The following is a 21,851-nucleotide window of genomic DNA, read 5'->3' as shown; positions in this document are numbered from 1 at the left end:
GATGTTCCTTCCAATTGCCGTTCTCATTAAGGAAATTACCACAAGGGTGGGCTTGTAAAGGAGCATATGTGTCACCAATACTCAAAGCGAGTAATAAAAGAGGAAGCTGGGGCCATTCATCAAAGCGTTTAAGCACATCTCAGATATCTGGCAACAGCGGTAACTGCCAAGATGGCAGACTCGGGGAGCGAGGAGGCAGAAGACTGCAGAGGAGTTTAAGGCTCACCATTTCTGAAGCAAACATGCCCCTCTGCTCTAGGAGGAGGCCATCCCTTTCATGGGAATGGAGTTTCTTTTCTCAAGGAAGACTAGGGATTGAGGGGAGAAATTCAGTACTGTTTGCATCTGAAGGCAGACATACCTAATTCACGCTTCCTGAAACAATATGCCAGTCAAAACTCAGCCATCCTCTGAAAGTCGCAATTCTACGAATTTTGCAATGCTGTTCTCCAGCTGAATAATGTGGACCGAAATGCATACACCACAGAGACATGTGCATTGAAAAGCCTACGTTGATGAAAATTCCATACAAAAAAATGTATTGTACTGGAGAAATTTGCTTTGCAGAAATGTGTATATTTGGCAAAATTGCAAAGGAACATGTATCTAAGGACAAACTCATGCAAAAATGCTGATGAACTTTCATGATGTCTTTTTCTTTTTAAGCAAACTGATGTGGAGAACAGGACTTACAAAAGGGAAAATGAGTAACCGAGAGAAACCAAAATTGACAGATTTGACCCTCCCTAGGCAACACTGTGCTCCTTTCTCTTCAAGCTGCCTCAACCCCAATTCTGGCCTTCATCTCAGTAAGAGCTGTGGCCTACCCAAACAGTTCCTCTTAACTTCCGTGCAGGAGAGGCAGTTCTCCTGCCCAGGTCCAGCATTTCTTCAACAAGTGGCATCAACAAGGATCCCAGGTCCCATGAACCAGTCCAAGGGCACAGCCCATCCCTACGCTCATGCAGTGTTTACATGCCAGCAGCCCACTTCAATAGGTCTTAGGTCACTGTAAATTGCCTAGCGCCATCATCCCTCAATTCAGTAGTATTCTCTTGCACCACCAACCCTGGCCAAAGAGCTGGGGGGAGTCAGGTATCCAAGCTGTCCCAGGCTGTCCCACCCACCTGCCAGCATCATGTATTTAAATCACTATTAAGCCAGTGTGGTATAGTGGTTAAGAGCGGTGGACTTGTAATCTGGTGAACCGGGTTTGCGTCCCCACTCCTCCACATGCAGCTGCTGGGTGACCTTGGGCTAGTCACACTTCTCTGAAATCTCTCAGCCTCACTCACCTCACAGAGTGTTTGTTGTGGGGGAGGAAGGGAAAGGAGATTGTTAGCCGCTTTGAGACTCCTTAGGGTAGTGATAAAGCGGGATATCAAATCCAAACTCCTCCTCCTCCTCCTCCTCCTCCTCCTCTTCTTCTTCTTCTTCTTCTTCTTCTTCTTCTTCTTCCAGGCATGGCTCTCTCCGCCCCCCCCCCCCGAATCCTGGAAACTTATTTGTTAAGACTTGTTATGCAGCCCCTAATTCCCAGCGTTCCCTGGGAAGAGGGGTTATTAAACCACTCTGGGAATAGGGGTCTCCTAAAAACTCCCAGCAAACTACAGTTTCCAGGATTCTTTGCGGGGAGGGAAAGCCGTGACTGTTTGAAGTGGTATGATATCGCTTTAAATGTACGGTGCGGATGTGGTTCAAGACCAGAAGGCCACTTTCTCTGCCTTGTAAAACATGGCCCTTGTAAAACAACATTGAAAAAGTTGTTTTCTTTTTTCATGAGAGAGAAACCCCAATTAGCATATTGCCAAATTGTTCTGCTGTAACAGTTCTTTGAAGTCTGGCTTGCTGAGTGAGTCCCCAATGGAAGTCGAGCACTCTGAAAACAATTAAGAACAAAGGAGGAGGAGGAAGTGAAGGAGAAAGTGAAAGAATACTGTAGTTAAATTAAGCAGTGTGTGTGTGTGTGTTGAAATAGTCTAGGGATTAAACAAGCCATCGAATCATTTAACAGCACTTCCTCAAACCTGGAGACAGTAAATACCAAGTAGATTTTTGAGAGGGGGGGTGGAGAAAGAAAAAGAACATAGAATAACCCAAATAATTAATAAATGAAAATGACTTTGGGGTGCGAAGGTAATAATCCAACAGACCTGCCACTCAGAGCAATTTATTCTGTGTTTAAAATGGATCTTCTCCCCTCCCCCCCACCTCCCCAACGATGCATTTTTCAAATGATAAACAAAACAATCAGCGCTGCTTTAAACTATGTACTGATTTTGTGTTAAAAGCAAATTTTCCCTCGCCTGGTAAATATCAAAATGTTTAAGTCTCGAGGATGTTATTTATTGCTGTGCATTTATTGCTATACATATATAGAATATGTTCAAAATGGATTTTTACCGGGAGGGGAGGAAATCAAATACGTTACTCCATGCATGTCGTTATATAAGCAGTAACATAATACTGTCAGCAGGAACAATTGAATAACCACTGGCTGCTATATTAACAAGCAGAGGGCGAATGTTGCTTCCTTGGCCCACCCTTGTGGAGCGCAACCTGAGGTCATACAGTCATGGGAAGCTTCATTAGTCCATCTTGCTCAGTATGGTATACACTTGCTTTCCTGGGATTCATGGAGGCCTCGCTCCCAGCCCTGCCTGGAGATGCCAGGAATTGAATGCACAGGAACCCTTACCACTGTGCCATAGCCTTTTCCCTATAAAGGTAAAGGGACCCCTGACCATTAGGTCCAGTCGCAGACAACTCTGGGGTTGCGGCGCTCATCTCGCTTTACTAGCTGAGGGAGCTGGCGTTGGTCCACAGACAGCTTCCGGGTCATGTGGCCAGCATGACTAAGCTGCTTCTGGCGAACCAGAGCAGCGCACGGAAACACTGTTTACCTTCCCGCCGGAGCAGTACCTATTTATCTACTTGCCCTTTGACGTGCTTTTGAACTGCTAGGTTGGCAGGAGCAGGGACCAAGCAACGGGAGCTCACCCCGTTGAGGGGATTCGAACTGCCGACCTTCTGATCAGGAAGCCCTAGGCTCTGTGGTTTAACCAACAGCACCACCCGCATCCCTCTTTTCCCTATAGTCCTTTGCAAAAGGTGCCCTCTGGTGCTTATGTCTTGCGGAAGGAACTTCTACCATTCCTCGTGTTAAGTATAATGGTTTAATTGCACATCAAAATGGAAAATGGCTCTGAATACACATTGCATTGGAAAATTCTACTGAGCTAACCTAGGAGCTCTCTAAGTGCCACCGGGTTGATAATTAACTGTCAATGCATCTCTGCTGGCTCTGTCACTTGCCTAACTTAGATCTGTTGCAAATCTCCATTGGCCGTGAGTCTTTTGTTCTCAAGCCATCCAAGATAAAGGTGGGTTGATGTGTCTCCTGAAGAGGAAACAGCTCCAGGCTGCAATGGAGGCTGTGGAGAGAGACAGACCTTTGATTTCAGGTCTGTTTGGAGTTATTTCATATTTGTAAGAAGCTGGACCTGTGCCTGGACAAGGACATGGTGGTATGAAACTATTTGGATGTATCATGGTTTGTTTTTTTCTTTCTGTTAGTAAAGCTTTGAAACCATATTTTGGTCTGGACAATTTTTATTCCAAGAGGAGTCAGTTTTTATTGATCCTATTGCTTCAAGCTGTTAAATATTAATATTTGCAATACCCTGTTGCCAGCAATGGGTTGGCTCCCGTGAACATCAGGTGGAACTCCATGCCTCATGATGGTGTGGGATGAGGTACAAGAGGGCTGCCTTCTGTAAGTGGAAGGGCTATTCCCACTCGCCCAAGACACCCCTGCATCCAAGACATTGGGTTTTTAACCTCTCCCTCCACATTTATTGGCAACCTTCCACAAAGAAGAGCTCTGTGAAGCTCAAAAGGTGGATAATCATTTTGTGATTCACTACACACACACACACACACCCAGCCAAAGCAGATCACATAAAAAATGTGTGAGCGCAGTTTGCATGAATGGTTCTGTGAAAAAGAAATAAAAGCAACAAAAGTAAGTGGGGGAAGGTAATCAGGACGATATCACACCAGAAAGGGTTCGATCCTCCATACATACATGCTGCAATCCTTACAAAAAATCTCCAACTCCTGAACCTGCTATTTACTGCCGTTTTTATTTTAGTTACAGGTAGGTAGCCGTGTTGGTCTGCGGTAGTTGAAACAAAACAAAATAAATAAAATAAATAAATAAATAAAATCCTTCCAGTAGCACCTTAGAGACCAACTAAGTTAGTTATTGGTATGAGATACATTTTTATTTTGTGTTTGTGTTCTTTTAAAATTTTGAATAAAACACACACACACCTCTCTCTCTCTCTCTCTCTCTCAAAGGTAAAGGTACCCCTGCCCGTACGGGCCAGTCGTGTCCGACTCTAGGGTTGTGTGCCCATCTCACTTAAGAGGCCGGGGGCCAGCGCTGTCCGGAGACACTTCCGGGTCACGTGGCCAGCGTGACAAAGCTGCATCTGGCGAGCCAGCACAGCACACGGAAACGCCATTTACCTTCCCGCCAGTAAGCGGTCCCTATTTATCTACTTGCACCTGGGGGTGCTTTCGAACTGCTAGGTTGGCAGGCGCTGGGACCAAGCAACGGGAGCGCACCCCGCCGCAGGGATTCGAACCGCCGACCTTTTGATCGGCAAGCCCTAGGCGCTGAGGCTTTTACCCACAGCGCTACCCGCAACCCCCCCTCTCATTGAAGAGAGCCTTGTCACATTTTGACCAGTCGTGTTTTCCTTCTAAACGTTCCCCCAGTTCTTTCAAATGTTTTGGAAACAGGAGTATGGCAAAAGTATAACACAATCCAAAAGTTATTACTGTTGCAACCTTGGTAGAGCCACTGTGATGTAGTAGAGAATCAAAGAACTGTGAAAGACCTCAGAGGTCACCCAGCCTATCCCCCTTGTTGGTGCAAGAAACACATTACTGGGTAACTACTCAGTGTTGGATTCAGACTGGACGTATTTGTGTTAAAACCCCCCTGGAGAGTACTGGGAGATGCTGTGCCAATCACTATTTCTCAGGCTAACCTGCTTTACAGGGTTGTTGTGAAGTTAAATATAAGTTACCCTGAGCTCTTTGGAGAAAGGATGGGATCAAAATGTAACATAAATAAAGGCTATTGCTCAATTAGATATGTCACTCTTTTTTCCCTGACTTATCTATTATTATCTATTCAGATAAGAAAAGTTTTAGAAAGCCCAAACAAATAGTTGCATGGTTTGTCTTCTGCAGAGAAAATATAGGAGATTTTGAGTGTTTTCTTTCAAGCAGAAGGGAACAAAATGCCTTTTAAGTAATCAAGCCCCACCGTGAGAATTAAAAATACCTTTTCTATATGTTCCTGTCTCAAAGCAAAGCGATACTAAATACGTACAAGGAAGTTCAGGTAGGAACAGCAAATGATTAAAACAATGTCCCCTGGGCTGCAACTCAACCAGAGAGGACATAGATAAAGTAGCAAGGAAAGGAGATGAAATACAAATAGCGATGCTGTGCGGTGTCCAAATGAGAAACATGACTTTAAAAGGGGCTGCATCATTAGCGATTCCATCACAGGACTGTGCAATGGAGTCTCGGTTGTTTACTCCAGTGGTTCTTAAACTAAGGCCCAGGGCAGTGGGAGCTGGTGTCTATGTGGACTGATAGGGCAGAAGGCAGGGGACCCAAACAGTAGGTGAAGCTAGAGCTGACAGGCCATGCTCCCCGCTGGACTGGTTGTAAGTAAGAAAAGCAGAAAGAGATTGGTGGGACTGTGTCCCATTCACCCAAATGGACCAGTCTTCACTGATGGAGGGACTGCATGTTACCTTCAGTGCACCTCCCCATCAGCTGGTCCCTAAAATTGCAAGGAAAGCAGCAGCAGAAATTCCTGAAGAGCCTGGTGTCCCTTTAGGTCCAGCCACACTATAATCATATACAGTGGTACCTAGGGTTACATACGCTTCAGGTTACAGACTCCGCTAACCCAGAAATATTAACTCAGGTTAAGAACTTTGCTTCAGGATGAGAACAGAAATCGTGCGGTGGCGGCAGCGGCAGCGGGAGGCCCCATTAGCTAAAGTGGTTAAGAACCGGTTAAGAACAGTTACAGGATAAGAACAGTTACAGGTTAAGAACAGACCTCCAGAACGAATTACCGTATTTTTTGCTCTATAAGACTCACTTTTCCCCTCCTAAAAAGTAAGGGGAAATGTGTGTGTGTCTTATGGAGTGAATGCAGGCTGCGCAGCTATCCCAGAAGCCAGAACAGCAAGAGGGATTGCTGCTTTCACTGCACAGCGATCCCTCTTGCTGTTCTGGCTTCTGAGATTCAGAAATTTTTTTCCTCTTGTTTTCCTCCTCCAAAAACTAGGTGTGTCTTGTGGTCTGGTGTGTTTTATAGAGCGAAAAATATGGTAAGTTCTTAACCCAAGGTACCACTATATCACTTTTATGGCAGGTTAGAGTGTTCCCTGGGTTTCTCAGCAACTCTGCATTCCCAAGACAGTCGCTGGCAACGTCCCCTGATGTGGAAAGACTACAGACAATAGATGGGAGCCTTGTGGGTCACCAAATGATCATAAGATCATAGAATTGCACAGTTGCAAGGGTTGGCTAATCCAACCCAATCCAATGATGTTGGAGCACAACTCCCATCATCCCCCACCATTGCTCACGCCAGCTGGGCATGATGGAAGTTGGTGTCTGAGACCATCTGGAGAACCACGGGTTCTCCATCCCTGCTATAAGGGCTGGGACTATGCCTGGGTGACACGTCCAATTCCCAGATTCACATTCCAGCCTTGTGTCTCCAGATTTTGACTTCTGACCTCCTGGCTCTCGGTCAGCTGCTTAAGCTGCTTGTCCAAAAGAAACCCGGTTTAACTATGCCCTGTATGAAGAAGTACTTCCTTGTCCTCATTCGTCACACAATCAGCTTCACGGAGTGCCCTGGCTTCTTGTACTGTGAAAGGAGGAGAAAAACTTCTCTCAATCAGGAAAAACCAACACCTCTTTTGCTGTGCACAAAACAAGTTTGGAAGGCATGCCTCCCCTCCCCGAAGGAAAAGAAAAGCCAAAGAGGGACATCTAGTGGTGTTTCCAAATCATTTGTACGAACAAAAAGCAGCATTTTAGCCGGCCTGGGTGGGGGTGCCTCACTTCCTTCCACATCTATGAATAATAAAATACAATAACATGCAATATTTGAACACGGTGATAATGAAAGCTAACAATGACAAATTAATGAGTCAACTTAACACCACATGTGGAGCGGAGGTGGGGGCGAGGGAGAAGGATTTGTGGCTGCTATTTGGACTCATATTGTGGCTATTTCTGTAGCCGTGCTCAGTAGACAAATGATTTAGAATAGATTAAGCAAAATTTGAGGTACTGTATGAAAACCAGACAGGAGGTCCAACATACTCGATATTTCCCATTTATTTGTTTAGTATTACCTCCAAGGAGCCCAAGGCAATGTACATGGCGCTCTTTATTTTATCCTGACAACAGCTCTGTGAGGAAGGTTAGAGTGAGAGGCCTGAGCTCACCCAGAGAGCTTCATGGCTAATCAAGATTTGAACCGTCTCTCTCAGGTCCCAGTCTGTCTGATAGTGTGTGTGTGTGTGTGTGTGTGTGTGTGTGTGTGCAGCACTTGCACATTTATTTCTATGCATGTTAATCTTACCAAACATTTATGCACTTTTTTTAAGCTACAAAATTGGAGGCAGCAATGTATTGGCGATGGCACAGGCAGCAGCCAGTAGCTCTCTCCATAGTGCAACCAAAACCTTGCACCGTGCAGACCTTTTGAGAGGTTTCACCGAATCCCCCCCCCCTCATTAATTGGTGGGAAATAGTCAGGGGGGGCGGGCAGGCAGGAGCAGGAGAAATTATTGACACAACACTAATTAAAATAAGGGGGAGTAATAACAACAACAACAACAACAACAACAACAACAACAACAACAACAACAACAACAACAACAATTTATTGTTTATACCCCGCCCATCTGGCTGAGTTTCCCCAGCCACTCTGGGCGGCTCCCAATTGAGTGTTAAAAACAATGCAGCATAGGTGAAAGGTGGTGTAAAAAAAAAGTTGAAGCCTACTGAATCATTCACTGCAATTCTATCTGTCCAAGGGGAATACGTGGCCTGCTGTTTCTGTTTCTTGGCCTCCCCACATCTGAGATGATTCCACGGGAGGGTTGTGTAACTTAAGTAAGTTCCCCCTTCTGATCTTGCAATCTGCAGTCTAGTCTCCCTGTCCCAAGAAGAGTCTGAAAACAAATGACCCTGTTCTGGAAAGATCCCCTTCTTCCCTACAGACCTCCCCAAGCGTTAAGGTCAACCACCTCCCTCAGAAGTACTCTGTTTTAACCATTTTTAAATCCAAATTTTAAATTGTTGCAACCCACCCTGGGACCTACTGGTGAAGGTGGGTTAATAAATTTACCGTGTATATGACTATGTTTTTCCCCTTTAAAATAATGTCAAAAATATGGGGGCATTTTATACACGGAGGCCATCTCCCCCCATTTTCTTAAATTGGAGTCCCCAAAAATAGAGGGCGTCTTATACATGGGGTGTCTTATAGACTGTAAAATACGGTATTTATTCATAATAATTCTGAAGTTCAGTAGGCTTGCCCTTGTATGCTTCGTCAATGAGCAGCTACCTGCACAACTGGAAGAATACGGTGTAACATTTATGTGCAATAATGTCTGGAATAGCTGTTGGACACACATCAAGTCTGGTCAGCAATTGGATTTGCATAATGAAGGGTCTCATAATGCCTGCTCTATTTTTATAGGCAAAGAAATTGCTTCAAAGACTTTACGGCTGAAACTCTGGTAGAAGACACTCAGAACATTCTTTTCTCTTAAGGGATACGGTAGGCTAAGAAAATTCTGCTCCCTGTGTTTATTTCAGCGCTTGGTTACAAACACCTATTTGCATCAAAGTCTCCTTTACAACAAGGCTTGGCGTTGCTTTGCAATATCTTATTATTAAGGTAAATAATCTTCAAAGAACTCCCTGATTTGAATCTCTTATTCTTTGTGACATCCTATTTGCTGACTGCAGTTACAGAAGCCAAGAGAATGAAAATAGCCCCCCAAATGCAAAGACTTTCCCCCCTTTTTTTGCTGTTGTCTTTATTATTTATGCTTCAAAAAGATACATCCCAAAATAGCATCTGTAGAAAATTACCATACGTACATGCCGTCAATAGAGTTGTTACACATTAACAAATCCTAAAGCTTGTACAAGTCATTCCAATCATTCTGAGGTTGAGACAGTGTGCGAAAGAGAAAGGAGGAGAAAGATTATCTGCGGGCATAAAAAAGGTTGTTCACAGTACCTGGAATCAGCTACCATATACTGTAACAAAACAAAAAAACACCCTATAGAATGCAGCAACCTTGCAGCTTATATTATGTTGACAACATTCCCCAGAATGCTGACTGGTGTTCAAGGAATGATGACTGGAGTCAAACCTCTCAAAATGGGCAGCTGAACGGGCAAATTCTTTTTACCAATTTATAACTACTAGGACAAGCTTTTGTGATGACCTCAAGGCATAGATCTACACAGATGGAACTTATAAAATGGGTTTGATGTGCATTCATCAGCTTGGGCATAATGCGCTCGGCAAACGTGGGCTTGAGCTCTGCTAGATGGTTGTAGCGAAGGAGTGATGTGGAGCATGGGGTGGAGGGCATGTGTTGTATCCATCGGGAACCCTGTTTGCCCACTAAGATCCGCAAGCAAAGAACATAAGAAGAACCTGCTGGATCAGGCCAATAGCCCATTCAGGGCAGCCTCCTGTTCTCATAGAAGCCAACCAAATGCTTGTGGGAAACCTGGAAGCAGGATCTGAACACAAGAGCCTTTCCCCTGTGGTTTCCAGCAACTGGTATCCAGATCCATTGTTGCTTCCAAATCTCAAGACCTGTTACTGTGTGTAACAAGTGCCGAATTATTTCTCCTCTGTTGCTACATCTAATTTTACATATCATGCTTCACATTTGTACATCTGTTGCAGAGGCACTGCATTTAAGGCTCATCCACAGTCCTACTTGACCTGCTGCTTCCCCCCAGGAGAAACTCTCTGTTTACTGCTGAACCGGAGCAAATATCAATTGGTTTGCAGTGGTAAACAGTGGGTTTTCCCAGGGAAAGAAGCAGGGCAAACAAAAAACCTCTTGCAACCATGCCAAGAAAGTATGGGACAAGCAGAAGTGTGGACAACTGAAAACATAAAATGATTTGCAAGTAGGAAAACATGAATATTCTGTCATTATTTTGTAGCAGACCTGAGCAGGGCCTTCATCCTATCATGGTGAGCTGTCCTACGATTCATGGAGGACTTACAGTGTGGCCGTTGGCTCCTGGTAGTGCCTATATCTTCCCCTCTTCACCATGCCTGGTGTCCTCTAAATGCTTTGGGCGACAGCTCCCATCACCCTTGACCGTTGGCTACACTTGCTGATGGGAGATGTAGTTCAAAACGTACACTGAATTAATTTCTGGGGAATCTGGAGCTGAAGGAACAAGACCACCACAAAAGTATGCCCATGACTGGGACAACTCAACTGTGTGAACAAACTTAAATATGGCCTTGCTGGACCAGACCAAGTATCCATCCATCCCTTGTTTCTGTTCCAACATTGGCCAACCAAAGTCATCTAGACATTCAGAAGCAGGACATAACAATGCAAGCTATTCTTACTTTCGGTTCCTAGCTTCTGATATTCCAAAGTAAATGCAGGTTTTTACATTTACATGTGAGCTCACCTACCTTATGACCCCATACACATAAAAATTGGTGAACTAAAGCAATGATTGTACAGCTGACAAGGCAATGGTCTGAACTTTGTTAGAGAGGGGTGTGTGGTTCAGTGGTAGAGTACCTGCCTGCATGCAGAAAGTCTTGGGTTCAATCCCTGGCATCTCCAACTAGCTAGAAAAGACTCCTGCAAGACCTTGGACAGCCACTGCTAGACAATGTACATGGGGGACCACATGAACTGACCCAAGCCCTGAGATCATCATCTTTGGCCCTTCTCAGTGTGCCTCCTCCATAAGAGGCCCAGATGGTGGCAAACAAGAAAGGGCCTTTTCTGCAGTGGCTCCCCATTAGTGGAATGCTCTCCCCAGGGAGGCTCACCTGGTGTCTTCATTACATGGGCACCAGGCGAAAACGTTCCTCTAATATTCTACAGCCTTTTAAATGTGTAGGGTTTCAGGCAAAGATATTTCCCCATTAACTGTTTTCTGCTTTTACCCTTTGTACTGGATATGCCAGGGATTGAACATCAGACCTTCTCCATGTAAACCAGGAGAGCAAGCACATTTCCCTGGAAGACTTATGAATCTTCCCCTGTAATGTGCATCTGCAGGAAAGTGTATGGTTTTGTTCTCACATTATCTGAGCAAGGGGGAGGGGGGGATAACCTCCTGTCCTCCAGTAGACTCAAACTCCCATGAGTCCCCGCCGGGACAGGACAGTGGTCATGGATGATGGGAATTGTGGTCCAACAATGTCAGGTGGATTACAAGTTCCCCAACCCTGCCCTAGAATATGCCCTGGGATGCTCTGTCATGCATTGGGGAGTTCTGTAGCAGGCAGGTTGCGGTGGCCGGCCTGGGGGGTGGGTGGGTTGTCCCTAGGAAGAAGGTGTGGAAAAGATGCCCCAAAGGCAAAAATCTGAAAGCTACCGTAGAATGGCCATTATGGTGGTAACGAGGGCAGGCTTCTGTTCTATAACAGATTCAGGCCGTTCCACAGAAGCTGGAATATCATTGAAAAGGTCACAAACAAACCGACCCCAAAACCCAGACCCCTGCAGGGCTGCGGAAGGGGCACCAGGTAGGCAATGGTGTGGAAGAGTCGAGCCGCAGTAAATAGTCTGTAGTGAATCAAGGCTGTGGTTTCAGAAACGCCCGTGAAAGAATAGAAGAATGCAATGAAGAGGTATGGAATGATGTTCTCAAGGTCATTGAGATGGAGTCTGGGGAAAGAAGGAAAGTATGAGTCAGCGTTAAAGGAGCTCTTCTGGCTGTTTGCTACCAATCAAAGCAACTCCGTAGATGATGTATAGCCAACATAGCACCGTCCAGATGTTTCTGATCCACAACAGTCATCATCCCTGATCACTGGTCAGGCTGCCTTTAGCTCATGGAAGCTGTAGCAGTTCCCTCTGCCTTTGCCCTGAGCCTCTGCAGCTCAGGAGAGGCTGAAGGGTTACTGGACCCAGGGGGAGGCTCACCTTCCCCTGACAGGGCTGGGAGAGGCGCACCTGTAGGCACTGTGTCCTCAATCACCTCCGGAGCCAGAGTGGATTCACCTGGTGCCTGCTCCTGAGGACCCGGCACAGGTGCAGGCGCTTCCGATTCAAGGCCCTGCCCCTGCTCAGCCGGCCCTGGATGCGGGGACTCCTGTGCAGGCTGGGATTCCTCTGGTTCAGCCTCTGAATCAGACTCCCAGGCCATCACACCCATTTTTTGAGTGCAAGGATTTGCAGTAGAACTTTGCCGCTCCCCTTTCTGCATCTTCCCAAAATCTGCTTTGGGAAAGCCCCAGAATAGATTTAAGGGGTACACAGGGAGAGGTTCTGTGGAGCAAGTGTAAATCCCTGCACTGATGGATACAGAATACCCACAACGGATACAATGCACGCTACATCTTCAACGTATGTAAATTGTTACTTCATGCAACTTTTTCCTTCTTCTGAAGAGCAGGATAGAAAGCTTTCAAGTAAAACCAATAAAATAATCTTGTTTTCATAAAAGTCCCCTCAGCTACCTTCGCACGCGCTCCACATCCGGATCAGTCCTGAGAGCCTTTTTCCCAGCCTCTCCTTTACCCAATGCAGCCGCATCTTCAGGGTTGGCGAATGCCTGTTCGAGGGCATGAGGAATAAATACATTATTGTTGTTGTTAGGTCCTGCAACATTTAAAACAACTTACAACTACAAAAATAGGGTGATCTCTGAGCTGCGCCCCCCTGCTCCAAAAAGAGGGGTCCGAGAAGCACCCCCTGGCCAGCCCCAAAGGCACCATTTGCCTGAGGAGCTTGTACCCAGGGCTGCTGCAACAAATAGCTGTGCAAGCCTTTGGGAGGCAGAGACGCAAGGGGGCATCATAAGAGGGAAGGAAGGAAAAAGAGACAGAGGTCAGTTTTGCCCGCGGCCCCCCTGACCATCATTCATGGCACCCCAGGGTTGAAAAACCACTGCTTTAAATGTATGGTGTGAATGAACCATAAATAACGATTTTGAGAGCTCTGTGTGCAGAATATCAGCCGGTTTCCAAGAAACAGTTCTGGATCCTGTCCCTCTGCAGAGAGCAACAGACCATCTTCCTCTCCGATCACATTAGTGGGTTTCCGCCTTTTGAAAAACACCATTGGGCTTTCCATTTCCAAACACATATATTTTCTCACCTGCTTCTTCACTCTTAAGTATCCTGTTAGAGGGCTCAACAGCATCATTTTTATGATGACAATGACCGCATGAAAAGTGTAGGCCCTCAGCACGTCCATGTCTACTATTTCATTAAGTTCAGTCATTTTGGCCCGTATCCTCTGGAGACCTGGGATGGAAATTGAGAGCGAGAATGTTATTTAACATTACATTCATGATGTGACATCAGCATTCCCGACATGTGAAACGAAGCGCGAGGGTAGAAGTATGGGTTGGGTGTAAGCAGGGTAGGGCTTGCAGGCAAAATCTAGGGCCTCACTCAGCAGAATCGGAACAAGCAGGAAGCCATCGCATCATTGGTCCAGCTAGCTCAATACTCTCCACACTGGGAGCAAATCTCCAGGGCGTCAGGCAGGAGTCCTTTTCCAGCCCTACCTAGAGACAGATGGTACCTGGGACATTCTACATGCAGAGGAGATATGCTACCACTGAACTATAGCCCTTCTACTTTTACGGAATAAGGAGAATATCCAAACTAAGCAGGACTGCAGTTTGCAGTAAGTGAAGTCATTTTATCTTGTTAAAATAATTTATATACCACAATTTATCAGGCGATCGGCACTGAATGCTCTGTCTCATGAGACCAGGGCCCTGCAGGATCTGATTTCTTTCCACAGGGCCTGTAAGACAGAGTTGTTCCGCCTGGCCTTTGGCTTGGAATCAACTTGATCCCCTCCCCCTCTTTCCTTTTTCTTTTCTCCTTCGGTGATGGAACTCCTATTTGGGGACTTCCCTGGCTTTTTTCTCGCCCACATAGAACCAGTCTGGATAGTTGGCCTTAGTGAAGATTTGACATTTTCATCCCCCAAAAAGTTTTTTATTTGAGTTTCTACTAAAATAAGGCTGCATTTTAATGTTGTATTTTAATCTTGTTTTTAAGTTGTATTTTAATTTTTTATTTCTGGTGTTAGCCACCCTGAGCCTGGTCTTGGCTGGGGAGGGCAGGGTATTAATGATGATGATGATGATGATGTGTGTTTTTGTCACACGGGAGTGGACTGTGACACCGATCACTCCCTGGTGGTGAGCAAGATACATCTCTAGGCAAAGAGGGTCCATAGCCCAAAGCAGAAAGTGTGGTCTCCAATCAGCTACAGCTGGGTGATATCTGGTTTTCAGCATCGTGATATAAAAGGTAAAAAGGTAAAGGTACCCCTGCCCGTACGGGCCAGTCTTGACAGACTAGGGTTGTGCGCCCATCTCACTCAAGAGGCCGGGGGCCAGCGCTGTCCGGAGACACTTCCGGGTCACGTGGCCAGCATGACATCGCTGCTCTGGCGAGCCAGCACAGCACACAGAAACGCTGTTTACCTTCCCGCTAGTAAGCGGTCCCTATTTATCTACTTGCACCCGGGAGTGCTTTCAAACTGCTAGGTTGGCAGGCGCTGGGACCGAGCAACGGGAGCGCACCCCACCGCGGGGATTCAAACCGCCGACCTTTCGATCGGCAAGCCCTAGGCGCTGAGGCTTTTACCCACAGCGCCACCCGCGTCCCATCATCGTGATATATCAGCAGCTAAATACCACACTATGCTGATGTAGCAGTGTCTGGAATGTATCTCAGTTGCTGCTGCTTCCTTGCCTTAGGGGAGGAAGAAGCAGCCCAGATACATTGCTCAGCGCTACAGTGAGCAAGCCCCGATACCTCTCCAGCTGTCATGCAAGCCGGAAGGGGCACTGAGGCTTAGTAGAACTGCTCAGCTGGGGGGTGGGAAGCCTCCAGCCCCTCACCTGAGTGAGCCCCGTACTGCTCCAGTTCAAGCAAGCTGGAGGAGCAGGGGGGTTTCTCAAAGGCACAGGCAGGCAGGCAGGCGGGGCCCAAGAAAGTGCTTGCCCAGAACCTTCATAAGTTCTGTCTACCTGCCTGCCTGCGCCATTGCTGTCTGAAGGCAATTTGAGATGGCGCAATGTATTGCCAGCTCAAATAGTCTGAAACTGGTATTACAATCTGAACACCAGACAATTTATCAATATATTGCCCAGCTCTAAAATCAACACTGCCAGAAGAGTCATAGAATTGTAGTGTTGGAAGGGACCCTGAGCTTCATCTTGTCCAACCCTCTGCAATGCAGGAATATGCAGCTGCCCCATATTGGGGATCGAACCTGCAACCTTAGCATCATCAGCACCACACTCTAACAAAGAGTCATACCTCAACCGTGTGAATACTTCTCTCATTCCATTGAACAAGCTCTACTGAACTGCCCCAGAGTTAGTGTCAAAGCAAGGTGGAACCACACCAAAGAGACAACCTACAACACAGCTATTGTTAGGATTTTTATCTATCCGAGCTGCTCCGGCGAGTGGTACTATTGTACTATGTTTTGTATACATCATGTGAGTGTCTGAGAGAACGTGAGACAGGAAGTCTGAGTACTTTTGGAAGTTAGTTTCACTGCTGTGACACAGTTCTGTACCGGTGTCCAAAGAGCACAGACGTACTGATGGAGTCTCTGTATTATAAGACTGTAAATAAAGTAGTTTATTTATTAAAAGACACCTGCTTCTTGGGAGAAAAGCAATGACAAACCTACACAGCATCTTAAAAAGTAGAGACATCACCTTGCCAACAAAGGTCCATATAGTAAAAGCTAGGTTTTCCCAGTTGTGATGTATGGAACTGAGAGCTGGACCATAAAGAAGGCTGATCGCCGAAGAATTGATGCTTTTGAATTATGGTGCTGGAGGACACTCTTGAGAGTCCCATGGACTGCAAGAAGATCAAACCTCTCCATTCTTAAGGAAATCAGCCCTGAGTGCTCACTGGATGGACAGATCCTGAAGCTGAGGCTCCAATACTTTGGCCACCTCATGAAAAGAGAAGACTCCCTGGAAAAGACCCTGATGTTGGGAAAGATGGAGGGCACAAGGAGAAGGGGACAACAGAGGACAAGATGGTTGGATAGTGTTCTCGAAGCTACCAGCATGAGTTTGACCAAACTGTGGGAGGCAGTGGAAGACAGAAGTGCCTGGCGTGCTCTGGTCCATGGGGTCACGAAGAGTTGGACACGACTAAACGACTAAACAACAACAACAAATAAAGTAGTTTAGAACTACTGATTGAGTCTTTCTTCTGCTATGATAAGCCAGAAGACTAGCGTGCTCTTCTCAGGAGAGAGGGGTTGCTTATTACTGGTCTCCCTGGACTGAGGGAGATTTACGGCCAGAGAGGACCACCGGAGAGACGCCTCAAATACCTGGGAAGTTGGCAGCCTTCCCAGGCGTGTTTCCAACAGCTATGTCCTCCTTCAGCAGCAGATCCTTGACTGGTTTGAGGCCAGCATAAAGGACACAGAGCCTGCTATTGTTGCACAGCGTAAGGCTCTTGTGAGCGAAAAGATACTTGCTACACTGAGAAAGGCGAAGAGCGATGCCCGGTGGATTGCCAGATGATGTGCCAATGACTACTGCCTAAAGCTGTGTCTATCGCATCCAACTCGTTGCTGACAGTGGCAATACTCTCAGAATGGTTGCAAAAGCCTTTGGATAAATAGGTACCACTCCAGCGGGAAGGTAAACAGCCTTTCCATGCACTGCTCTGGTTTCAGTGTTCCATTGCGCCAGAAGCAGCTAAGTCATGCTGCCCACATGACCCAGAAAAACTGTCTGCAGAGTAACGCCAGCTCCCTTGGTCTGTAAAGTGAGATGAGCACCGCAACCCCAGAGTCGTTTGCGACTGGACTTATCTGTCAGGGGTCCTTTACCTTTACCTTAAAAGCAGTGACTCTCATAAAGGGACCCTGCATTTCTGGATTTGCCACTGCACTACTGCTTGAAGGACTTTGTTCAGTCCCTGGCTGGGTCTGATGTTTCCCGTCCCTGAAATAAACATTCCAATACACAATATACTCTCAAGTTTAGAGTAACCTGCTCCTCCTCTTCTCCCCTTTCTGTAAGGTGGGAAATGGATGTTTGGAAGGGAAGAAAGAGTGCAGGCAGGAACAAACTGCCTGGAGCTCTGGTAATCAAAACCCAGCTTAGATTCATCCTTGAGAGAGAACTTAAAACAACAGGTTTTACCACATTGCAATGGCAAAGCAGAAGAAGAATGAACTTTGAGGTGAACAACTGAGCCACTGGCATGGGCGTGGGGAGTAACCTTTGTGTTGCAGGTTTTTTTGGCAGGAATGCTTTGGAGAGATCACACCTCCTGGGATAATGTTGCACCAGCAACAAGGTGAGAGGTCAAAGTCTGTGCCCAAGATTGCAATGACTATGCTATATGCTAGTGTGCATTGCAAAACAGTGAGAAACCAGGGCAGTTTGCCACTGCATCCCCACATGCTGTATTTGCCTGCATAGGAATGTGCCTCTGTGCAGTTACTTGCATAGCACATCCTTGCAAATGCACCTGTTCATTCACTAATGGCCACAGTGGCCGAGGCAGCCTTTCAGACTAGCAAAAAACTTTTTTATCTGCCAGATTCTCCAAGCAACTGCAGGGGAGTTGCACCGGCAGCAGTTCCAGAAGAAGTGAGGCACGGGGGAGGATAGGCCAAATAATTTGCATTTAGTTGGGCTTGATTGAAGTGTGCTTATAAAAATAAGTGCAATTCACTCAATCCTACTCGCATCGAAAAGTGGAGAGATTTCTCCTTCTCCCCCCCCTCCCCCTCCTGCAAATATATCTGAAATAGACACAAAAAAGATTAACTGCATTTGCTGTTCAAAGCAATTCGTTTTGAAAGAAAGTAATGAGTCCTTAAGCACTTCATAAGTCAATCATTTGCTACTAGGCAGAGATGTGGATTATTATATTTTAATAACCAATGGCAGGCATCTTGAATATATCCACATTTTTTAAAAAAACAACAACACCCACTACCTGGTCTACGGACATTTCAAGCGGGAGAACCTGTCTTATCAATGCCAAGAGGGAAAGTTTAGTAACGGAACTTGAAGAACCAGAAACATTTGGCACTTGATAAAATTAGCACCTCTGTTTCCAATGTACATATGTGAGTGTCATCACTTAGGTTGCTAGGGATGGCTGGGGCCCATAGAGGCTGGTAGGGTGAAAGGCAGGGAGGCTGACAGTAGGGGGAGCCAGAGCCACCGACAGGCAGAGCCAACTGATTCTAGAACTCTATGCCAAGTTCTATAGGCATTAAGGAACAGGAATCCAACAGCCCCTGGGCTGGCTGTAAGTAAGAAGGCAGGCAGGTAGGAGGAGCAGGAGAGGCTGTGGTCCACTTGCTCTGATAGATCAGCTTCTACTCTTTGTAGCCAACATTGCACCAGGCAGGCAGACTAGGGACATGTCCGCAGCCTTGGGAAAAACCAAGGTTTACAAAACATGTGGTGGAAGGAGGCAACCCTAACATGGAATGGAAGGTAAAAACAGCCCCAGGAAGGAACATGCACAGTGACTACAGGATGCTGAGATTTTTGGTAGGGGTGAGGAGAATGAAAAGCAGGGCGAGAGCACGGTACAATATCCTGGAGGAGTGCATGTCGGTCTTCCTGGAACAGTGAGGCGTACACCACGCTGCAACATTATGTTGCAGTTCCCTCTTGCAGATAGAAAATCAGAGCAAAACATAAATAAATGCCTGCAGATGCTGAAGAAGTTACCTGCTTGAATTTTTGCTTTCTAGAACCCCACAGAGAAACACAGAGGAGCAGTAGCGAGATTTGAACAGGGGGCTTTCTAGTTCAAGAAGGCTAATTTTCATTGGTGGAAAACCTGTGTCAGTGAGGCAAAGGGAGGTTCACATGACTAAAGGCTCCTCCACCCAAGGAGGTACAGGTGAGGAGAATGAAAAGCAGGGCGAGAGGAGGGTACAATATCCTGGAGGATTGCGTGTCTATCTTCCTGGAACAGTGAGGAGGCGTACACCACGCTGCAACATTATGTTGCAGTTCCCCCTTGCAGATAGAAAATCAGACCAAAAAATAAATAAATGCCTGCAGATGCTGAAGAAATTACCTGCTTGAATCTTTGCTTTCTAGAACCCCACAGAGAAACACAGAGGAGCAGCGGCTCCTCTTGTTCAAGAAGGCTAATTTTCATTGGTGGAAAACCTGTGTCAGTGAGGCAAGGGGAAGTTCACATGACTAAAGGCTCCTCCACCCAAGAATTAAAAACTCGCCTGCAGTAGCAAGCCACATTCTCCCTGCTGATTTTCTATGTGCAGGGATTGTGTGTGTGTGTGTGTGTGTGTGTGTGTGTCACGGAGCATTCAGTCATGTGACTTGCAGTCTGGCATTTTCCCTCTCACATAGTGGTTTGCCTTCTCAGTAAAACCAGGGCCTGTGTTCCTCTAGCTTCAGGTAAATCCCATACTTAAAATATTAAATCTATAATAATAATAACACTCTTCAAAAACTGGGAAGTTAAGATGGGTAACTGCATTAACTAAATAAATTAGGAAAGCCCAGAAATAAATTGTGCAACTGGAGACCTAAGTTTGGCAATGTAGAAAATGTAGGAGGTGAGGCCAATGAGATGATTTTAGATTTCATTCCAAGATCCCAAAAGGGCCTGAACATTTCCAATATGTATTGCACCTGTCCTGTGAAATGCTACAGACATCAACTCAGGAGAAGGCCACAGTGAGTTCTGTGGGACTTACTCCCAGGCAAGTGTTTGTCTGTCTCTCTACCCGTCTATCTATCTGGTTGCAACTTCAGTCTCCCCACCTCCAACTTCCCACACTGGTCTGTGAACCAGAAAGCCTTTGTCAGAAGTTGCACAAGCAAAACACAGAAAGCGAAAGCCCAGCTGTGCTCTTTCGTTGTTGTTGTTCCTGCAAAAAGCTTTTGCTGCAAGGGAAAACGCTCTGCAAAGCGTTAAAGCCAACGCACCTTTGTCTTTTCCCGGATCCACACAACACCACCGTTTTGAGGAAGCAAAACTCTCCCGCTGCTGTTTTAATCTCTCTCCAACAGACACAGCTCCCTGCCTTTTCTGCCCACTTCACTCTCCTCCCTCAACCTTCCCCTAATGGAGTCACCCAGCTTCTCTTGCTCTGCAGCTTGCCTCACACACCCTCCAGCTCCAACGAGCTCCTTCTCTGGCCCTCCCACTTGGCTGTTGTACAGCTTTTTGTAGCTCACACGCACAGTCCCTTGCAATGTGCTCATTAGCCTTTGCTCTGCTTTTCCCTGCCTCCCTACTGCCCAAGGCCTCTTGCTTCAATTGCACTCCCCCCACCGCCGCAATCCTTGAACCAAAATGTGGTGAAACTAAGCAGAATGCAGAAATGCTCGTCGGGTGCCTTTGAATGTGTGCAGAGGGCCTGCGTACACACCATACATTTAAAGCACATGGTGAAGAATCCTAGGATGTGGAGTTTGTCAAGGGTTCTGGGAAAAGTACCTCCGCACAGGGTAAACTACGGTTCCCAGGATTCTTTCGGAGAAGCCGTGTGCTTTGTGCGTCACATTCCTGCTTAAAAGGGGCATCTTAGAGGAAAGAGGAAAATAACACAGGCAGCAATCATTTTTAGGCACATGCAATTGATGGGCAGAAAATTTGAAGTCTCTTCTCTCCTAGGCAGGGAAATGAAGATCTCCCAGGTGAGATGTTGGGGAAAGAAAGGAAAGCTCTCCCAGGTGAGAGCTGGGAGAATCCATCACTTTCTGTGCATGACAAGTGTTGTTGTTGCTGCTGTTTAGTCATTTAGTTGTGTCCGACTCTTCGTGACCCCATGGACCAGAGCATGCCAGGCACTTCTGTCTTCCACTGCCTCCCACAGTTTGGGCAAACTCATGCTGGTAGCTTCGAGAACACTGTCCAACCATCTCGTCCTCTGTCGTCCCCTTCTCCTTGTGCCCTCCATCTTTCCCAACATCAGGGTCTTTCCCAGGGAGTCTTCTCTTCTCATGAGGTGGCCAAAGTATTGGAGCCTCAGCTTCAGGATCTGTCCTTCCAGTGAGCACTCAGAGCTGATTTCCTTCAGAATGGATAGGTTTGATCTTCTTGCAGTCTATGGGACTCTCAAGAGTCTCCTCCAGCACCATAATTCAAAAGCATCAATTCTTCGGCGATCAGCCTTCTTTATGGTCCAGCTCTCACTTCCATACATCACTACTGGGAAAATCATGGCTTTAACTATATGGACCTTTGTTGGCAAGGTGATGTCTCTGCTTTTTAAGATGCTGTCTAGGTTTGTCTTTGCTTTTCTCCCAAGAAGCAGGCGTCTTTTAATTTCATGACTGTTGTCACCATCTGCAGTGATCATGGGGCCCAAGAAAGTAAAATCTCTCACTGCCTCCATTTCTTCCCCTTTGCAGGAAGTACCTTTGAGAGAGGACTCTGTGTTTCTTTTCTCTTTATCCATTTTTGTTTTTATTTAGATTAGTTTCTTATTGTATGTTAAAAAAGCTTTAATAGAAAGTTACAG

General features: G+C 46.2%; 1 protein-coding gene across 1 annotated transcript; it reads right to left on the bottom strand.

The window, feature by feature from the left end:
- Positions 1-7,987: 7,987 nt before the first annotated feature.
- MGST1 (microsomal glutathione S-transferase 1) lies at positions 7,988-20,518 on the bottom strand. The gene is made up of 4 exons (XM_028746760.2): positions 20,311-20,518; positions 13,464-13,612; positions 12,824-12,918; positions 7,988-12,029 (listed from the first exon to the last, which is right to left on the bottom strand). Exons 2-4 carry the CDS (start codon positions 13,587-13,589, stop codon positions 11,780-11,782), a joined length of 471 nt encoding a protein of 156 aa, XP_028602593.2. The 5' UTR covers positions 13,590-13,612; positions 20,311-20,518; the 3' UTR covers positions 7,988-11,779.
- Positions 20,519-21,851: the final 1,333 nt, after the last annotated feature.

The sequence above is a fragment of the Podarcis muralis genome, chromosome 10 (genome assembly GCF_964188315.1).
Source record: "Podarcis muralis chromosome 10, rPodMur119.hap1.1, whole genome shotgun sequence".
NCBI lineage: Eukaryota > Metazoa > Chordata > Lepidosauria > Squamata > Lacertidae > Podarcis > Podarcis muralis.
The sequence above is the reverse complement of the archived record's forward strand: the minus strand, read 5'-3'. Positions and strand labels throughout refer to the sequence as shown.